Source organism: Rissa tridactyla, chromosome 3 (assembly GCF_028500815.1).
Source record: "Rissa tridactyla isolate bRisTri1 chromosome 3, bRisTri1.patW.cur.20221130, whole genome shotgun sequence".
Taxonomy (NCBI): Eukaryota; Metazoa; Chordata; class Aves; order Charadriiformes; family Laridae; genus Rissa; species Rissa tridactyla.
This window is the reverse complement of record NC_071468.1, coordinates 59,335,350-59,355,104: the sequence shown is the minus strand read 5'-3', so window position 1 is coordinate 59,355,104 and position 19,755 is coordinate 59,335,350. Positions and strand designations below refer to the sequence as shown.

General features: G+C 44.5%; 1 protein-coding gene across 6 annotated transcripts in view; it reads right to left on the bottom strand.

The window, feature by feature from the left end:
- Positions 1-19,236, bottom strand: part of ARID1B (AT-rich interaction domain 1B) — a 339,818-nt gene extending 320,582 nt beyond the window's left edge. For all 6 annotated transcript variants that reach the window (XM_054196537.1, XM_054196539.1, XM_054196541.1 and 3 more), the window contains exon 1: positions 17,309-19,236. In XM_054196537.1, coding sequence (XP_054052512.1) covers positions 17,309-19,108 — 1,800 coding nt within the window. In that variant the 5' untranslated portion in view covers positions 19,109-19,236. The remainder of the gene's footprint in view (positions 1-17,308) is intronic.
- Positions 19,237-19,755: the final 519 nt, after the last annotated feature.

Below are 19,755 nucleotides of genomic sequence, written 5' to 3'. Positions count from 1 at the left end.
TGCTCAGTCTGTTACTACTACAGGACAGAGCAACATCTGTCATGAATGGTTTAGGTCTGTCTTATCCTGCCTTAGGGCAGAGAGAAGGACTAAATGACCTCTTGATGTTCCTTCCAGCCTTGCTTTTCTATGATTTGGAGGTTATTACATCATCTCTGTTTTATTTTAAGACTTGTCCTGTTTCTGCAATTTGCTTTTCATTTGAAGTCGTAATCCTCAATTTCTGGCACAATGAGACAACATGGACATTATTGTTATGTTCTACAAACATGCTAGAAATATTGATAAAAGAAAATTAAGAGGACCAAAAATAGGTATGTTTTCAAAGCAGTCATTTCATAAGAAGTACACAAGACACGTAAGAAAAACTGTTCCTAAGGAATTTATGTTGATATTTGCAGAAACTGCTAAAATACTGTAAAGAAATGTTCACATATTCCCATTTTTGGGGCGGTGCAAAGGTAATGATGAGACCTGCCGTATTCTAAGCAGCAAAGGAGATACAGGCAGAAGAGAGCCAGAGAAGATGGCCAACATCAAAGCATAGTCCGTGTAAATACTTTTCTCTAGGTATGCACTTCTGACTGAACCAGGCAAGAGAGATCACCCCTACCAAACATATCTTCTACACAACATCTTCTGACTCCATCACATACCAGAAGAGCACCTGCACCCTCCCCTCCCTCTGCATCCTATTTGAGCTGCTCCTTGTACAACTTGTGCCTAGCAAGTCAATTACAGTCCTAACTGTCTTGTGTGAAGATCAATAAATATCAGCAATTCCAAACGATTGACATTTTTGGAAACATTTTTTTCAGCTTCTTCAAGGAAGCTTCTTTCTGTGATCCACAGAGATGCATGCAATTAGAGCCACAGCACAACAAAACTTGAGAAATAATGAGAAACAGGAGACAAAAAGTATCCAACACAGACTTCATTAGGCAACCACAGACTATTCCACCTGTTGTGTTGTACACCGTGTACTTCTAAAACCACAGAGGGGAAGGGGGAGGTGAAGATACATCCAAGCACCTAGGAACATGAATTTTGCATATCCTATTGTTATCCACAACCCAGGAAGCTGTTAATTGGTCTAAGTAATTGGTTTAAATACCCAAGTCCCATTACAAAAATATACTATGAAAATGCTTAGACACTTATCACAACCAAGAAATTCTTAACTAAAGTTCAAAGCTGAAAAGGCACTAGGGACTTGTCTACACTGAAGGAAAAAAAAATGCATAATTATATCAATATAACTAGCTCAGTGTGGAAACTTACTCCAGTATAAGAGTACCCTTTCCCACTTAAGCTTACGTGCTCTGTAAGCAGAATAAGATAAACCATGAAAACTCTTATTCTGGTGTAAGAGTGTCTCCATAGGGAGTTATATTGGTATAATTATAGCATATAATTATAGCACATAGTTGTACCGTTAAATTTCCTTGTGTAGACAAGTACTAGGTGCCCAGTCCACATACATTTTCTAGCAAAAACAAATGGTTATCAAATTCCAATAGAGGCACGTAAAATACTTAGCTTTTATTTTTGTTTGATGAACCTTCTTCATTTTGAAGTGATGAATTACTTCAATTAATCTTCCTTGCAAATGCTTTTCTCTCTGCTATCCTATATGGTAATAGATTATTCTTCTGGTGGAGGCACCATAAACTAACACTTTGAGAAGGGCTGTGATATCTCCCACACTGATTTAGGCTCTCATCATATAAAGCAAGTGGTGAGAAATCAGGTACAAGGAAGGAATAAGGTGCTGTTTACACATTTGACTGTTAGACTCGCACCTTTTATAGTACATCCCCAGCTACTTTAAACAGTCAAGTGCTTCAATAATTTAGTCTCTATCCTTCTGACAATTTCATTCTCACCTCATTTGCTATGGAAGTTAAAACATTTCAGTCAACCTTGAGGAAGTCATGCTTCCTCCTCTTCCCCTGGTACACGCTGGGGGGGGAGGAAAAGTACATCTGAAAACCATGCCACCGGTTGAACTTCAAACTATAAAAGAGAACCATAAAAGAAATACAAAATATAAAACTACAAAAGATACTTCAGAATCTTTTGAAAACAAGCAACTTTCCAGAGGATACTGAGCTCAGGAACTGAAGCTTAAGTCAAATAAATTCTCACCATTTGTGAGAAAGATCCCTGAAAAAGGGAGCAAACAGAAATACCAGCCTCCAAAAAGTGGAAAGCCCTGCCACAAAGATGTCAGCAAAATTATCAATAGCAATATAACTTCATTTTGAGCATTTTAAACACTCTACTAAGAAAGGTTAAGTGAACATAGAGATAATTAAGGATTACGATAACCATTTTGCAGGACATGTAGGTAAATCCCTTTTGCAAAATGTGTTTTTATCTCTTTAACTGTTTTGTGAAACATTGCATTGTGGAAAAGAGCTCTTCGCAGGATAGGGATCCCTGTGTTTTCCTTTGTACTTCTGACCAATTTCATCCCTCGGCATTACACCAGGTTTTGCCACTTTGGTTTTGAAATACATCCCCAGCACTCCAGACATGCCTTGTTTGCTCCCACGGACACCAGCTCCCTCCTTCCCTCCTCCTCATGCCCAGCGCAGCTCCTCAACCCTGCCAAAGTGCTCACTGGGTTTGCTGCCCTGCCTGATGTCCCACAGACAGACAGACCAACCCCCTGGAGCGACCAGCAGGAGGGAGGGCTGCCCAGCCACAGGGAGCACCAGCACTGGGCGAGGAGGACCCACCACAGCAGCTTCTTCCCAGAGGTGCCCGCTTAGCCACAGCTGAAGTGCCAGCAACAGGCAAAGAGTTTCCAATGGACTGTGAAGCAGCATCTACGCAACAAAACTGCTGCCCTGTTTCCAAATCAACAGCTTGCATCTCTGTACGGAAATTGCATACCTAAGCGTTAAGGTCAACTGATCTGGAAATTCATCCCAATATTTTCAAATTTGCCAGTATGCCTCGTCCCTGCAAATATGCTTGAAAAGAACACTGACAGTTCTTACATGCAAAAATTTAACGTATCAAAAGAAAAGCAACAGCAGGAAAAACTCTGAATAGGTATTATAAAAAAGGACAACAAAAAATAAATGTATCAAGCTTCACAGGAAATGAGTATTAAAACCATTAGTTCTAATGGGCTAGCAAGATAATGGAGGAGGGTTAGTCCAGAACTCCAACAGAAGTCTGGAGTCATTTGCCTGTATGATTTGAAAACACTATAAATAGTGGAAGAAATTAATTTCACCTGCCCTTTGACATCAACACCTAAGTTTACTGGCTTAGACCTTCTTTAGAGCAAGAGGAAAAACATGTAACTTCAGGAGCATGATTCATTACACCTGCATTACATGTCTACTTTGAGATGAGATGATTCACACCAAGAAATGACTACTTCTTTAACACCAAGGAGAAGAAAAGCCCACACGAAAAGATCAGGTATAAATGCCTACAATGCATATGGTTAGATGAGTCCCACCTTTGAAATCTAGTATTTCAAAGATATTGAAGGCTTCTTTGGCCAGTGCAATCAGTGCATTCTGTATAAATATCATCTTGGAAAAAAAAATAAAAATCTTTTCCTCCCTGCAGCTGCTTCTTTCCTTTTTAAGGGGGGGATAACAAAGACCCCCTGCTCCAAGGGGAGAAAAGTAACTATCTGTCAATATTTACAGAGTGATTTTACACTCCAGATAGTCTCATGATGAGTTTAAGCTGATGCAAGCCAATACCACCACCAAAAGGGGCCGTCCTGCCCTGACCCCCACCCTCAGCTGAACTTTACCAGGCTCTCCCTTGCCTTACCTCAGTGCCGGAAAGATTGTGCTGCAAGTCAGATCAGCTCAATGATCTGGCTGAAAGCTAACCATTCACAGGTTTTGTTTGGCAGGATTAGTTTTCAGACAAATCAGGGAGCTGATGCGACTCACCTTATGACACAAGGGAAGCAGCAGGGAGCTGATAAAAGGGTGGGACTGGTCTTTTTAGCAGAAGTGAAGTCTTAGATCAGCTTCAGAGGACCGTTAAACTCATCCTTTGGTGTAAGATGTCTTACCAACACAAAATTCGATAAAAGAGTGACCAAGGAGTGTAACAAAAGGCTATGGAAAAATGCAAAGGTAAACAAATTAGGTTTTCAAGTTTTCTTCAGTTTCCCCCAAAGAAGTTCTGGCTTGGTATCTCACAAAAGGCACGGGTTCATTTAGTTCAACACGTATTTTCCTATACATTTATGTGTTAACAACCTTTCTCCTGCTAACCTGCTTTTTGTTTCAGCCCCTGATCCTCAAAAGGATCCTCCTCAAGCGGAATAAAAAGCAGCCTTTTTTTTTAAGGAATACCCACTTGGATCTTCTGATGAATGTCTAAAGAAGGAACTTGATTTAAAAAAAATATTCCCTACTTACTCCCAAGCATTAATCTAAAAATGACAGACAAAACATGCTACTGAATGCTCAGTGTCAGACAAAAGTTTGGAAAAAAAATAAGAATAAAAAAAGTCATGTTCATTCTCTCCTTTGGTCTACGATAGGGTTGCTATTGTAGAACCCCACTTCTGGTGAGCAAAACTACTTTTCTACCTTTTCCTGACACTCTGGCTCAGACAACTTGCTTGAGTAAAACAGACAACCTTACGCTAGTTCAAGAACTTCAAGAAAGTAAAAGTGTCATCAGAAATTGTAATTATTTGAAGCTTCTGTTATGATGTCATGACCAGCTGCAGCCTTTAACAAAAAGCACCTGCTTTCGTCCTCCATCTCTTCAAGGAAGAGATCAACCACAAGCAAAGAAAAAATTTAATCTATTGTTAAAAAAAGCAGGAGTGGAGAGAAGGAACAAACAGGGCAAGCCAGTTTCAGCTTTTTCAAACCTAAAAGACAAGTAACTATCACAGGTAAATCTGAGAGTTTAAGGAACAAGAACTGTTGCAAATAAACACCTAGGTCTTCTTAGAGGCAAAGCAATAGAATTTGGAGACTACCACACCTTTGTTCTTCTTTGAATTCCTAAGGTATTTTCCTAGAACAATGGAAAGTTAACTAACTTTTTAAACAGGCTTCATTCACCATCTTAACAAGCTACATCCCCCCAAAGAAAGTATGACACAGTGGAATAACAACCAACCATTACTGGCAGCTTGCTTCTGTCTACACCATCAATCTTCTGAGGAGAATTAAAAGGAAAACAAACCTATGAAATGAAATATCAGGTACTATAAAATTGCATAGACTGCATCTAGCACATCACATTCACTACTTAATATACACAATTACACAGAAAGTGTTTTCTCTCCTCAATTCCCATCTTTTCTACACTTTCCACATACACAGCAACACCACACTTCAATTTTCATGCTGACATCTTTTCAAATATCTTTTGGGCAAATATAGAAAGAGGGGTTTTTAATTACAGCTGCCATGCTAGGTAAAAAGTAAAGAAACTGTGTACATCACATTTACATTCCAGCTTGGTTTTGCCTCCTTTGTTTGTTTCCCTCTTTTCTCTAAGTCTGCTATTACTTAGAGAATCAGCAGTAGAAGAACCTGAAAACAAACAGCACTATCACCCACAGATTACCTGTATGATTCTTCCCAATACACTGCCAAGTCTTGCCAGGATTTGGGGGCTTGCTTGGTTGGTTTTTTGATGACTTTTTCTTTTTTTAATGCAACTTGACCTCCGGTCATGAAAAGAGCCTACACAGGAAGCTAGCTAGTGAAAGCACTTTCCCTGCTGTCACTCCTTCCCCAACAACTTTTGTGCACAGATTCCTCGGAGGACAGAGAGGAGCAAATGCAAGTCAGAGGGAGGAATGGGCACCAGGGTCACTCAAGAGCTATTTTCTCCCCGGATACATGGTCACACTACTTACTCTTGCGCAACTGTAAAATGGCTAAAAACAATAAGGATGGCTTTTCCATCACTCCAATGATTTGGAAATCAAGAAAGACAGGAATTTGGAGACAACTTTGAAAGAAGGAAAAAGAAGAAGTATCACAAGACAAAGCAGCAAAAAGAGATGATGACGTTTGGATAAAAGAAAGCAGTATAACTTTGGGAAGGAAAGAAGTGAGACAGAAGCAAGTAATCCACAAATAAGTCTCTCACTCCCTGCAGGAGAAAATGTAGAGGAAAAGCCTTGAGCAACTACATCCCACAACAGAGCTGACACATAAGTGTTAGTATCTCCAGAAAAAGCAGAGGAACACATCTGCCATGCTGCCAACCACACTCTAGCAAAGTAACAATTCACTCAGGCCTTCCCTGACCCTCCTCCTAACAAAGTGTGCTATTATTACTATTATTATTAAAAGGAGGAACTATGCAAAGTCTTCCTGGGGCAGGGAATCCCTCTCCAACGCTTGTTCACAAAGTGCCACATTTGACAAGCTCCTCATAAACAACCAAATCCCTAAATGCTAACCCAATATATGAGACAACTAACCCATGTACCTAAACCTAACTTTTTGAGGGTCTCAATTCATCCACAAAAACATTCCGATTGTCACCAGAATTCACACGTAAAACTCTCAACAGCTTAGGCTGCAGCAGCCCTCAAATTCCTGGCTAATTCTTGGAAAAATCTTTTTCTTTATTTTTAACATTGGCAACTATACCAACACATTGAGCACTTCAAGAAGACGTTTCTAAAATGCAAGACAGTTTTCTTCAGATGCTGCCCAATCAGCCCCTCCTCTTTAAAGGAAGGGCTGAATTAAGTTGGGAACTTTTCTTCCGAATGATTTCAAATGTGTTTTTTTCATTGTGGTTGGATCTCAGTTAGTGTAATTGCTATTTATATCAAAACATTAAAAGGTCTGGCTATGGGGTTTATTAGAAAAGCAAAATGTGTTTTTAATACTTTAAAAAAAAACCCACAACAAAATACTTTGTAGCACTACTCCCCCCTATATTTGCATACCACATGTTCAACAACAACAAAGAGTATTTTACAAAGTTAAAAATCTCAAAAGTATCACTGAAGTAGTAGCTCCTACAGTTTGTTAGCAGGAAAAATGCTTTTGTGCCAGCCTGGTGGGACCACCCCAAGTGATGCGTGTTAGCTTCAGGATTTAAAACAAAAAGTATATGTATTATAAACCAAGATATAACATACAAAACAAAAAATACATTATCTCTTTATTAGCAAAAATACAATTTTCAATGTAAAAAAGTGTCATTTTAAGAAAACCACTAGAAATATCCCGCATAACATTGTTTCGAAGATGTGAAGGCAGAGGGTCGTATGGGAGAAAATCTTCTTCAAAAAGCAGCTATATGACCCGCAGTCAAGACCTACAATTCAAAATAAACAATGTGTTCCCCAAACTTATTCCTTTCCACTTGCGTCTCCTGCTGCAGCCTTACCTCCAGGGCTGCCTTCCCTCTGCCCCTCGGGCAGGTAAGGTAGCAACTGCCTGCACAACCCTACCTGCACACAAATACACATCCCCCTGCCTGCACACACACACATCTCTGAACACACCTATCCCTGCCTGCACACCCCCACCCCTACACATACTCACACACCCCCACACCTACTTGCACACCCCTGCCTGCACACACACACCTCCCCGCATCGCCTGCCCCCATGCCATCTGAATCCCACTTCCTTGCATCACCTCTGCCCAGGTCAGGGCTGAATGGCTGTCAAATTCCCCGAGGAATAAGAAAGAAAAAAAAAAAAAAGAAAGAAAAAAAAAACAACACAAACGACCAAACCAACCCAAACCCCTTTCTTCCTGAGGCAGCAAGTTTCCATTGAGGGCGCACACGCTAATCTCCATATGTGAAGGTCAGGGCACTCCAGCCGGGAGGTGAAGAATGGAGCTCGGGCTCACGTAAGGGGCCTCCTCGCAGGCCCTGGCCCGCTGCCCGACAAGCGAGATTGTTGAAAAGCAATAGATAGCTTCTGGCAGCGGCAAGGGGAAAAATATTTTGATCATGTGACGCTATACAAGCTAACTAGTTTGCTTCATGTGTGAAACTTTTACAGACGATACAAATACCACGTTTGTCATTGGCCCCAGAACCCTGCGCGCTCTCCTCTCCTCCCCAGGGAAACCTCCATCCCCAGTCAGCATTTCTGCAGGCTGGAAATCCCTCGATCAAACAGAACTTCAAGTTTGAAACAAATTACGGAAAACAGAACACAACCAGCTAACAGCTATCTATGTATTCCTGGCACTTTTCATTGCCACCGACTACAGGGCACCACGAAGTTATTTGCCTCACAGAAATCTACTTTTTTGTTTATAGGAAGGAAAGACCTTCAAATGTAAGTAAACTGCCAAGTAGAATTATTTTGCTATTGCTGGTACACACCTCAAACATACCTACCTGTATTTTTCAGAAATACTTCTTTAAATAGCCTCTGTCTATGACCATCTGTAAATATCTTAAAACAGCAACAGCTCTAAAGAAAATGCTCATTTTTCTTAACTTGGGAATTTCAAGCAACTAAGAAACACCAAAATAATAATAAAAAAAAAACACACAAAAACACAAAAGCACAATTATTTTCCACAAATCATGCCTGAAAGTAAGACATCAATACTACCATTTCTATAAACAGAGAATAACCAAAATATTCACAACATAAATTGCTACACAAAAAAAAATACAGAGCTCCGTACATTCCACCCAAATCAAAGGCTGCAAATAAACCAGCATATTCCTTTGATGCTGTCAAAACAAACCTCCTTATCTTTATTTTTAACTTTAAAAGAATAAAGTTTAAGAACTACAAATCCTGTCCTTGTGCTTTCAAAAGAAATTTTCAGAGCTGATGTTTCAGTATCTTGCTTACAAACAAGTAAGTCTGACAAGCTAACCAAATAACACAATCGATGTTGGTAACACCTAGTCTCAGACCCCATCCAAACAGAGAGAGGAGGGTACAGTGCAGACTGGATACCTTCTTCACACATAACAAGTGTTTAGGCTGCCTATTTATTCTGCATGACGCTGTAATTAAAACTGCACATCAAACTCAAATAATTAAATATTATTATTTAATAATAATAGCAAATATTATTTTAACACAGGGAAACTGAGGTATCTGACAGTGAAACCAGCTACTTTCAAATCACACAGTCAGCAGACTGTGTGATGCTATCCAGAATTCCTGCACCAATCCTCTACTTAATACCATTTTCCTGAAGTCACATAATTTACTTACCATGGCTGAATTCACTGCTTGTGTAAAGAAAGCACTATTCCATTTCAATCAATCTGTGAATTAAACCATGTCCACACTGGGAACAGCACACATGACTACAATTATGTTTTAAAACAGCATCACTCCTTTTGGGATTTTCTGAACCAATTTTCTTTCTTTACTCAAACAAACAAAAAACAACCACACTCAAACTTCAGGTCCTTCGGTGAAAGCCGGCTCTACCACAGATTGTACTACAGCAAGACAGGCCACTCTTTCCTGCATAACACAGATCATTTTGCGCTTTTAAAACGTGACCAACTCATGTTGTGGAACTGTCTGCTCTGTGAAAAACTCAGCAAGTTACCTCTATATTAACAGCCATACCTGTAAACCCCTCAGGAGAGGCTACTTACAAAGGCTGTTATTTTGCCAGTGCAGATACACTACCACCCCAATGGTAAGCTAAACACAAAGGGGTTTGCCACAACAGCTATTAGTCAAGGATGCAATTAATTCCCTGAACCTAACTATGTAGCTACAACAACAGAACTTCACAGTGGCCCTGGCCACATGGTCTTTAAAGGGCAAATAAATTCATTCAGTAACTTGGCAGAATCAAAATCATTCTGTAACTAACACAGGTAAAACAATGACTAACATCCAACAGAAACCCCTACTACAGAAGATTTTTTTTTTTGAGTAAGTAGATACCTAAAATAAATCCCAAACAAAGCTCTCATGGAAAAAAAAAACCCAGAGTGTAATAGTTTAGAGCAGAATCTTACAAGACCCTATTAGTAACACAACTAACACTACCCCCTAAAACAAAAAGGGGGGGGGTATACATTAAGAGTTTTGCCCATTTTCATTATTATTATTATTTTTTGGCAAACATGGTAAAGAAAATAAGTAACATACAAAAGTCCCACATACATCTAATTTCTTAAAAAAAAAAAAAACAAACGGCAAAAGATTACCAGAAAATTCCTTTCCCACCCCACCAATGGTCAGAAAGAGACTGACAGAGGTGGCAGGGGGAGATCAATGACACAGCCCTACAGATGGAAGTGTCAGAGGGCCTATCACTCAGATAGACATCTTCATAAACAACTATCAGATCACAAACCTAAATTCAGTATCTTTTCAAGTCTGAGAAGACTATAAAGCACAGGGGGAGACAGGGCACAGCAGTGAATTCTTAAATGCAGAGCACCATTTGGCAATTGGGCAAGTTCAGGTGCAAGAGATTAACTAACTAATAGTTCTTGAAATTGGAGAAAGGAAACTAATAAATAGATTACATACTTCTACACATGCTCAGTCCTTATGACACAGTTACTAAACCCCCATGACTCAAATGCAAGAAGTAGTATGCAAGTACATCAAACACTGATAGCTCTGTACTGAAAGCAATTCCTTACACACACTGCAGAACCATCCAATTCTGTTTTAGAGACACAAATTGGACACTACCCATTCAGAAACTGAGCAGACTCATGACTTAGTTTGGTAGTTTACAAGGAAATTAACATTTCCACTCTACATGGAATATAAATGCATGCTGTATCAACACCCTTTCAAATCATACCCACTGAAAACTTTTACATGGACTTCACATTGGTTTTAATAAACGCAAATGAAACATTTTGATAATAGCATCAGGATAACGATCTTAGGTTACACAATTTTCTAAGTACTTGCAGATGCCTTCAAATGAAGTTAACTACCTATATAGGGAATATAAAGTTTGCAAAAAGGTACTTTATATTTGCAGTAAGAAGAATTCCCATATGAAAAGCAATCTTTAAACAAGACACGACAATTGTGATTTCTGCATTGAATTTGCTCACTTTAAAAATGAAGACAATGTATCTGCCAGATAAAACAACCAGTGCTGGTGGTAAGGAAGCCTGCGCATGTACCCCCCCCCAACACATACTTGTGCTCTGTACATCATATTAATCAGAAGGCAAGTTCTGCAACACCAGCTAAGCTCCTGGGCACTTGTTCAACTCAATTTTCCTCAGAGTTTAATTTCTGTGAGAAATCCAGTGACTTTATATAGATGACATTGAGTACGTAATGATAAAACAGTGCAAGGAATACTTGAATTTTAGATGACGATGCCTTTAGTTTAAGGTGACTATATTGACACAGCAGACAAATCCCTCGTTTCACTCAGTCATTTGTCTTCTCGGTTGTTTGAATAGATGCCTGGAAAGCTTAAATTCTCACAGAACAGAATGTGTTCACGGTAAGACTGGATTTATTCAAAAGCTAAAGTTTATGGCACCAAGACCCTATTTCTTTCCAGGAGACCTCTGTTTCCAGTTGTGCCAAGGTGTGCCTCTCTGAAGGAAGGTGTGTGTGACATGCCACAGTTTCCCCACCCTGTACAACAGGAAGAATCATCCCTGACTCCAGTGTGAGGCACGCTAGAGAGACAGTGCAAAGATCAAACATACTTGGAACGTTGTTACTGAGAAAATAAAGTTAAAGTAATCCTGTACAAATTAGCCATCTACTGCCCCCAAAATGCACTGTTCACAAATTACATAGGTATCTTGCGATATGTTCATCCCTGAGGATTCCTCGACTGCAGTAAAAGGCCACCCTGGATGGGTTTGTCCCTTTTGAAGCGGACATGTTCCTGGTGGATCACCAGACGCCACGGTCTCAGAACTGGAAGTACAGCAACAGAAATCCTCTGACCCGGCTGCAACACAAACACGCCAGCACATCAGCGTTTATGTGTAAAATTGAGCATGAACGGGTACAGGTGGGTAACAGAAAAATTCAAAAGGCAACCCTATGATCTGAATGGCAAAACCTACGTCAGATGTACAGAAACTTTTCAGGTTTACTAAAAAATAGTATTTAAATTTATTAACAGGTAAGGCTTCTTTAAAATAAATTTTACTCTAATACGATTGTCCGCACACGGTTTTCATGTATTACATTTATTTGCTTCTCTCAGCACCATGCAATACAGAAACAACATTCCTTAGTATCACTTTTCTATTACTAGTTTTCAAAACAAATTTGAAAACCACTAAGGTATACTTTTAATTTAAGTTTAATTAAAGTCCTCATTCAATCCTACCAAAACATGTATTTAGCACTATGTAAATAGCCCCGAAATTGAAAGAAAAAAGTTTTTTTCCCAAGTACCTTAATAATCACAATTCTAAAATGTATTCTAGCAAGTCAGCCTACCACAAACACATGCTACTGAAATTCTGCAGCCTTGAGCATGCATGCACAGTGAGTGTGGCAACACTACTTTACATATCCATAGAGAATCTTCAAAGCCTCCTGATAAGTAGCACATTTTGAAAAAGTACTGAAATGTAACTAGTTAGGACACAGGTACAATCTTAAGGACATAAGGATAAACAAACTACTGCCATTCTCACGTTAACAATGAGAATTTCAAAATACCTACGATAATATATTTGAGGTGCAAAAGTAAGAAAGAGAAAAACCTATCAGTAGCTATTGAAACTTGTTTTCCTTGCACAGATTTGATCTAGCTTTAACAAAGATACCACTTCAGAATGAAACAGCATCACCAAACAGACCATGCTTAGTAATTTCAAAAATTTTACGTTACATATATAACTAGAAAATTTAGCAACAGATTAAATGCCTGAGTTTTCATCCCTGCTGATTAGGATCAGAATGCTAAAAAGACAGTAATCAACCACTTAGTTGTAGAATCCTTACACGACGGAGGCAGTAATAGAGTCGACAGGTTTGCATCTCTCTTTCTTTATTGTATCTCATACACAGAGTCCTGCTGTTCAACATGTAGGCATAAGCGCTACTACAGAAACCAATAACTGAACACCAAACCACAAAGTGTCAAATATACGGTCGTAATATATATATAGATGCTACTAACTGAGAACATTGCTATTTGCTACTTCTAAATAGAAGCTATGTGAATACTGTTTATTCGAAAATGCACAGGGAAAAATATATTTTATTCTCCCATTGAGACATCAAGAATCTATTCACCACACTAACAGCTGTTTAATGGCCTTCAGGCACAGGACATGATTCTGCAGCCCTGGCTTAGCCAGAACTCCCAATACAGGCAATCTATTTGGCATAAAAAGAGCTGCAGAATCAGGCACATTCCGAGCTGCACTGCTGCAAAACAAACGGCTGATACACACACACACACAAACTCAGAGTCGCTCGACATTTTTTTTCCTAACACTCACTATACACCTTATACTATACAGGTGCTCCTGAAAAGACCCAGGTTCTCTCTTTGTGTGTAGGTGTACGTAGATCTTGGACACATGCACAAAGGAGAAAGGTGTATATAAAGCACACACACAGAGGCCAGCTAATGTGTTAAGCTACTGCAGTGCAAATCAGAAGCGAAGAATAAAAGGAGCCTCAGGACTCTAAATATCTGTACACTGCCAAGGAATTAATCAATAATCAAAATAACTGAATGACAAGGTACTGTACTCGCATCACACAACTCCTCCACAATCAAATCAATGTATCTGCATGAGCGATATCCATCTGCTTTGAAAACGTGTGTTTCTTCAGAAACAAGGGGCCTCTTTCTCAAGCTCACATCTCATCTCACGATTGAGCAAGGCGATTAAATGAAATGGAAGCAAAATTTTCTTAAATAATTTAATAGGCTGGACAAACACAGAAGTCAGTTCAGAGTGGGATGCCACGGTTCCGTATATTACAAAAATTACCCACGCTGAGGCAAGAATTTCCTGAGCAAGTATCTCAGATCTTGTAGCCTACTGACGGTCCTTTTTCTCTGTTCGCAGCACAATAGTTCCTTATAGGCGTAGGGGCCAATCATCATCTGCTTTGCAAAGACACATGACAAGTGAGTATATTCTAACGTCTGTATGCACATATACAGAGTGTATACACAGATGATTATTAAAAAAAAATAAAAATGAAAAGAAGCCTTCTGTTCAAACGCTGGACTGAATATTCCCTTTTTCTCTTTCAAAAAGCAATCAATTTCTCTACTTAATGACACAACATACAGGAAGACTGTCACAGGGGAATTAAAAACAAAAAAGGATGTACAAAAATAATTGTGTTCTGTAAGATAATGGTATTTTTTATTTGACACAAGCTATTTTAGACATTAAAAATATTAATTTAAAATTGAAGAAAATTTCTTATCTCAGTCACTTACTGGTTAGATGGAAAAATCGTAATATAAAGAACACTGATGACTTGCCTCTATGACAATTATTTTGAGGAAAAAAATAATAATTTAAAAAAAAAATCAAAGAAATTGTGCCCTTGACAGACTATTGGCTGCATCCTAATTCTTACAGTACAAAAAAAAAAAAAAAAAATCTGTGAGAGAGGACATAAACCCATAAATATAAGGAAGTATTTCTAAGGGTCATACTGAGGACATAATGAATTTACTCTCACTCCTCCAATAAAAATAAAATACTTTACACAATTTCTGCCATGAAGAGCGAGCACTCTGAACTAACACGTACTATGTCTATCTGACGACGATTTTCCTAGCTTTTAAAGCCACAAATTCTGAACTACCTGTGTTTAAAAGCAGACAACGCAAATATTTTTAAATTAATTATGAAAGGTCATGCATATGAAGCCTCATTACCTTATGGCTTCCAGTGACCCTTTTACCAGCACAAATTAAAAAAGGTAAAAATTAACACTCACACACCCAAAAATCTTATTTCCCTGGAAGAAACAGAAAGGAAATGGAATAAAAACCAAAAACATGACAGAAGTGGTCTGTTGGAAGTAGACAAACACACACGAAGCCAGCCCATCCAGGGTTTCTATTATTTTTTCAGGATTAATACACCGTTCACAATATTAAGTGATGTCTTCTCCAGGTTCTGTTCATTACTTTACAGAAAGATCCAGCCGTCTCAGCACCCCAAAAGCATACACCTGCATTTGATCCTGCCGGTCCTTGTTGTTAAAAGCTATTAAAAGATTTAACAGTTCTTAATAGAAAGATCTTGTTGAAGGGAAAATAAACCCATAAAATTCTAATGCACTACTCCATTTAACGCAATTCACTTTCCCACTGAGAATTCAAGCCTAATCTCACACTTGTGTAGAAAAATAATGAGATCAACAACTCCCGATGCTTCTTGCAGTATTCTAACCACAATTCAAACGCAAAAGCACATTTTCCCCCCGAATATCTGGACTCGTTGCAGAGATTAAACGAACGCAACCTCTGACAGAACGGCTCCTTTTTCCCTTCTTTGTACAATACATGGCCTCTCCTCACCTACAGCAGCCACATGCAAACGAGATCTTTTTTAAAGACAGGTTAGGTATCAAGCTAACAGAAGCATAATGAAATTACTATTTGGATTATATTTTTATTTATTTTTTTTTTACAAAAATCTAATCCCTTGCATAACAGCCATAAACTGCAACGAAAAATGTTTTTAGAGGCACGAGCGGCAACTTGAAATCCCGAATCCTCCTCCGAGAGCAGCAATGACATGAGAGTCCCCCCGCTACAGCCTTCCAATTAGCAGAGAATTAAAAAAAAAAAAAAAGCCACACTAAATAGATAGATAAATAAATAAATAAACAAGTCGATGCCCAGAACGACCGCGGCACGTAACCAAACTGGATGGGAAGGGGGGGGTGGTGCGGGGGGAAGATGCCCCCGGCCTTTCACCGCGCCGGTGGCCGGTGGGGCCGGGGTCGCTGCCGGCGCCGGTGCGTTGCCCCCCCCGCGTCCCATCCCGTGGCGTGGCGGCCGTCGGCGTTGTTTGTGCCGGGGTTTTTCTGTGCCTGCGCCGCTCAGCGCTTCTATTTACATCAGCGGCGCGAGGTGCCCAATGGCGAGCGGGGAGCCAATCAGATGGCAGATTAGATGTCAACTCGGAGGCAGCTGTCTGGAGACGGTTGCAGCCAGTTTACCTCCACAATTCAAATTCCGAACCTGGCGGAGGAGGAGGAGGAGACCCGGGGCCGCTCCTCGGCACCGGCCGCACGGATGGGCACCGGCCCGCCGGCCTCCGCTCACCGCACCGCCCCGGAACGGCGCTGGGCCGCGGCCCCGCCACCATCGCGCCCGGCTGACTATCGATCGATATCGATCCATCGACCGGCGGAGTTACCGGGCTGGGGCAGGGGGTGGCGGCCGGGCCGGTGCCCGCGCCCCCTTTGCTGACGCCAAGGACTTTTCCTTCTTTTTAGGGTTTTTTTAGCCTTTTTTTTTTTTTCTTTCGTCTCCTCCGCCCCCACCCCCCACCCGCTTTGGATTTCCGCGTGCGCTAGGGGAGAGAAGCGCGGCGATGGGCGCGCGCGCGCCCGCGCACCCACGCGCGTCTCCCGCGGGAGAGCACGTTCCCCCCGTGAGGGTCACCCGACCGAGGCGCCCCACGCGCCCGGCCCGCGCCGCGCGGGCAGACGCGCGCACACACGCGCGCTCTTCCCACAGAAAAAGGGAGGAAAAAAAAAAAAAAAGAAAAAAAAAAAGAAAAAGGCGCCCGGCCGCGTGCCGTGGGTCTCACTGCGGTAACTCCGCCAGTGACAAACTAATCACGGCGCAACTCGTTCTGTTAAAAAAAATAATAAAAAATAACAGGGTAAACAGAGGGGGGGAGGGAGGAGAAGAAAAAAAAAAAAAGAAGGAAAAACCGCCCCGTGGAAGATCACGGACGCGATCCCCCGGGTCCCACGCGCCGGTTACAAAACCCCCCCACACACACACCCCCCCGCCGCCGTCCCACGCTGCCCGTCCTCCGGGCCCCGCGTCCCCCCGCCGCCGTCCCCGTTTCAAAGCGGAGGGCAGAGAAAAAAAAAAAAAAAAAAAGCCATGACCAGGGTTTGAGAACGGCCCGGGCTCGGCGGCGATCGCCGCGCTCCGGGGCCGCCGGCCCCAGCGGGGCCGCGCATTGTACGCGGTTCCCCCCCACCACTCACACCCCCCCAACGCCGCTACCGAGCCAGCCAGGAGCAGGACCGGCCCGGAAGAATAATTAAAAAAATAAAAAAGAAAAATTAAATTAAAAAATAAAATAAAGAAGAGGGGGGCTGGGGGGGGTGGGGGAAGTGAATTATAAAGAAACTACGACCCCGACACGAGTGGCGGGGAGCCGTCACGCACGGAGCGCGGGGGGTTACCTGTGTCCTGCCGATGGCCTGCCCGGTGCTGCCGGGGCTCATCGCCGGGTGGTTCCTTTGTTGCGCCGCTGCCCAGGCCGGGTTCGCCGCTCCGTACTGGGCGCCCATGTCCTTGCCCATGCCCATGCCCGCCGCTGCCTGCTGGCTTCCCGGGGCGGCCGCCGCTGCCTGGGGCTGGGGCTGCGGCGGCGGCGGGGCGCTGGGGCTGCTGTAGTCGGGGTAGCTGCTGCCGTAGCTCCGCATCATGGGGCTGGGGGAGGTGAGCAGCTGGTTCAAGGTAGGGGTGGCCCCGGACGGGTGCTGGTTCTGCCCGGAGAACCGCGCGAAGCCGCCGGCCGCCGCCGCCGCGCCGGCAGCAGCCTTGCCGAGGCCGGCCCCGCCGCCGGGGCCCATCATCATGCCGCCGCCCGGCTGCCGCGGGGAGCTCAGCACCCCGTAGCCCGCCGCGGAGCCCCCGTAGCCGCCTCCGCCGCCGCCTGCCCCGGCGGCCGCCGCCGCCGCCGCCGCCACAGCTCCCGCGCCGCCGCCGCCGCCCGCGCCGCCGCCGCCGCCGGGGCCGCGGCCGTAGCCCGGGTAGTGGTTGTACTGGCTGTTGGGGTAACCTTCGTGGGAGTTTTGCAGGGGGTCCATGCTGTTGGGGGCCGCCGTGGGGTGCATTATCCCCATCCCGGGGCTTTGTTGTCCGCCATGTTGATCAAAGCAAGGCCCGGCGCGGCTCGCCGTAGCGCTGCTGGCAGGGGCAGGGGCAGCGTTGCCATAATAGCTATTGAACTCCGAGACACCCACCGCGGAGGGGCCGCCGCCGCCTCCCCCGCTCCCGCCGCCGCCGCCGAGGCCGCCGCCGCCGCCGCTCCCAGCGCTCGGGGGCGGCTGCTGGGGCTGCTGCTGTCCGCCCAGGGGTCCCAAGCCGGGGTGATCGTAGCGCCCGCCGATGGGCTCGCCCATCTTGCCGGGCATCTCCTCCTCGTCGGCGCCTTTATTCAGCATTTGCTGCGGCTGCTGGGGGGGCTCGGCCTGAGCGCCCAAAACAGTGTCTTTTCCTCCATGTTGCTGCTGCTCCATGTCTGCACTGGGCTGAGCAGCGCCGCCACCGCCACCGCCGTTGTTGTTGCTGCCGCCGCCGCCGCCGAGGCTGCTGTTGTTATTCTGCACGGGATGGTGCTGAGGCGGCGGCTGCTGCGGCGGCGGCGGGAATTGATTTAGCTGCTGCTGTAGTGCATGGTGGTGGTGGTGGTGCGGGTGGTGGGCATGGTGGTGGTGGTGGGCATGGTGATGCGGGTGGTGGGCATGGTGGTGGTGGGGCGGCGCGGCGGGGTGATCGCCTCCGACGCTCTTCAGCTTGTGGTTGGGGAGCAGCCCCGTCTCCATGGCCGAGCCCGGGTTGGAGGAGGAGGAGGAGGAGGAGGAAGAAGAAGAAGACGAAGAAGATAACGCCGAGGAGCTTCCACCTTCCTTCAGAGCCGGCTCCGAGGAGGAGCCGCCGCCGCCGCTGGCGTTGTTGTTGTTGTTGTTACCGGCGGCAGTGGCGGGAGCCGCGTTATTGGCCATGTTCGGCGGCTCGCTGCGGTGGTGGAGGAGATGGTGATCTACATTATTCACGCTGCCGCCGCCGGCCGGACTCCTCTCTCCGACCCCCAGCGCGGGGCCCGGCCCGGGAGCCCCCGCGGCGGCGGCGGAGGCCCCGGCCCCGGCCCCCCCCGGGCCCCGCTCCGGGCCCAGGCCGCCCGGCAGGCTCGGGGCTTTGCCCTTGCTGTTGTTCGCACCCGCCGGAGCCGCTGCCACTTGCGCGGCCATGATCATCGCAACATTGCGAGTCCGGAGAAATTAGTAGTGATAATAGTAGTAACTACCCTCAGAAAAAAAAAAGGAAAAAGGAAAAAAAAATTGAAAAAAGAAAAAAAAAAGGCCCCCACCCTCAAAAAAGGGGGTCGAGGAGGGGCCGGGGGGAGGAAGAGGGGCAGAAAGCGAGGCGGCCGGGGCCGGGACGTGGCTGAGCCCCGCGTTATCCCCTGCGGGCCGCCCCGCACGCACCGAGCTACGGAAATTTCCCTCCCCGAGTTCGGTGTTTTGAGATGAGAAATGGTAAGAACGGCTTACGGTCTGTGCCCCTTCCCGCTGTGTGATTTCATGTTGGAAGTTTTTTTTTGTGTGTGTTCAGGTTTAAATGAAACTTTTTTTTTTTCCCTTCTCCCCCCCCCCCCCCCCCCCGCTCTCGCTCTCTCTCTCTCTCCTCCTTTCCTCCTTTCCTCCCTAACCCGGATATGGGTAAACACACGTCTGGCGGAGCCGCGCTGGCCCAGCATGGCATGAGGGAGCCAGCCAGCCAGCGCCGGCAGCCATCGCCCCCTCCGCCCCGATCGCTCCCAAGCACTCGCAAAACGTGGACTGGACTCCTCGCCGCTCCGGCTCCCGCTCCCCGACGGGACGGGACGGGACGAGAGCGGGGG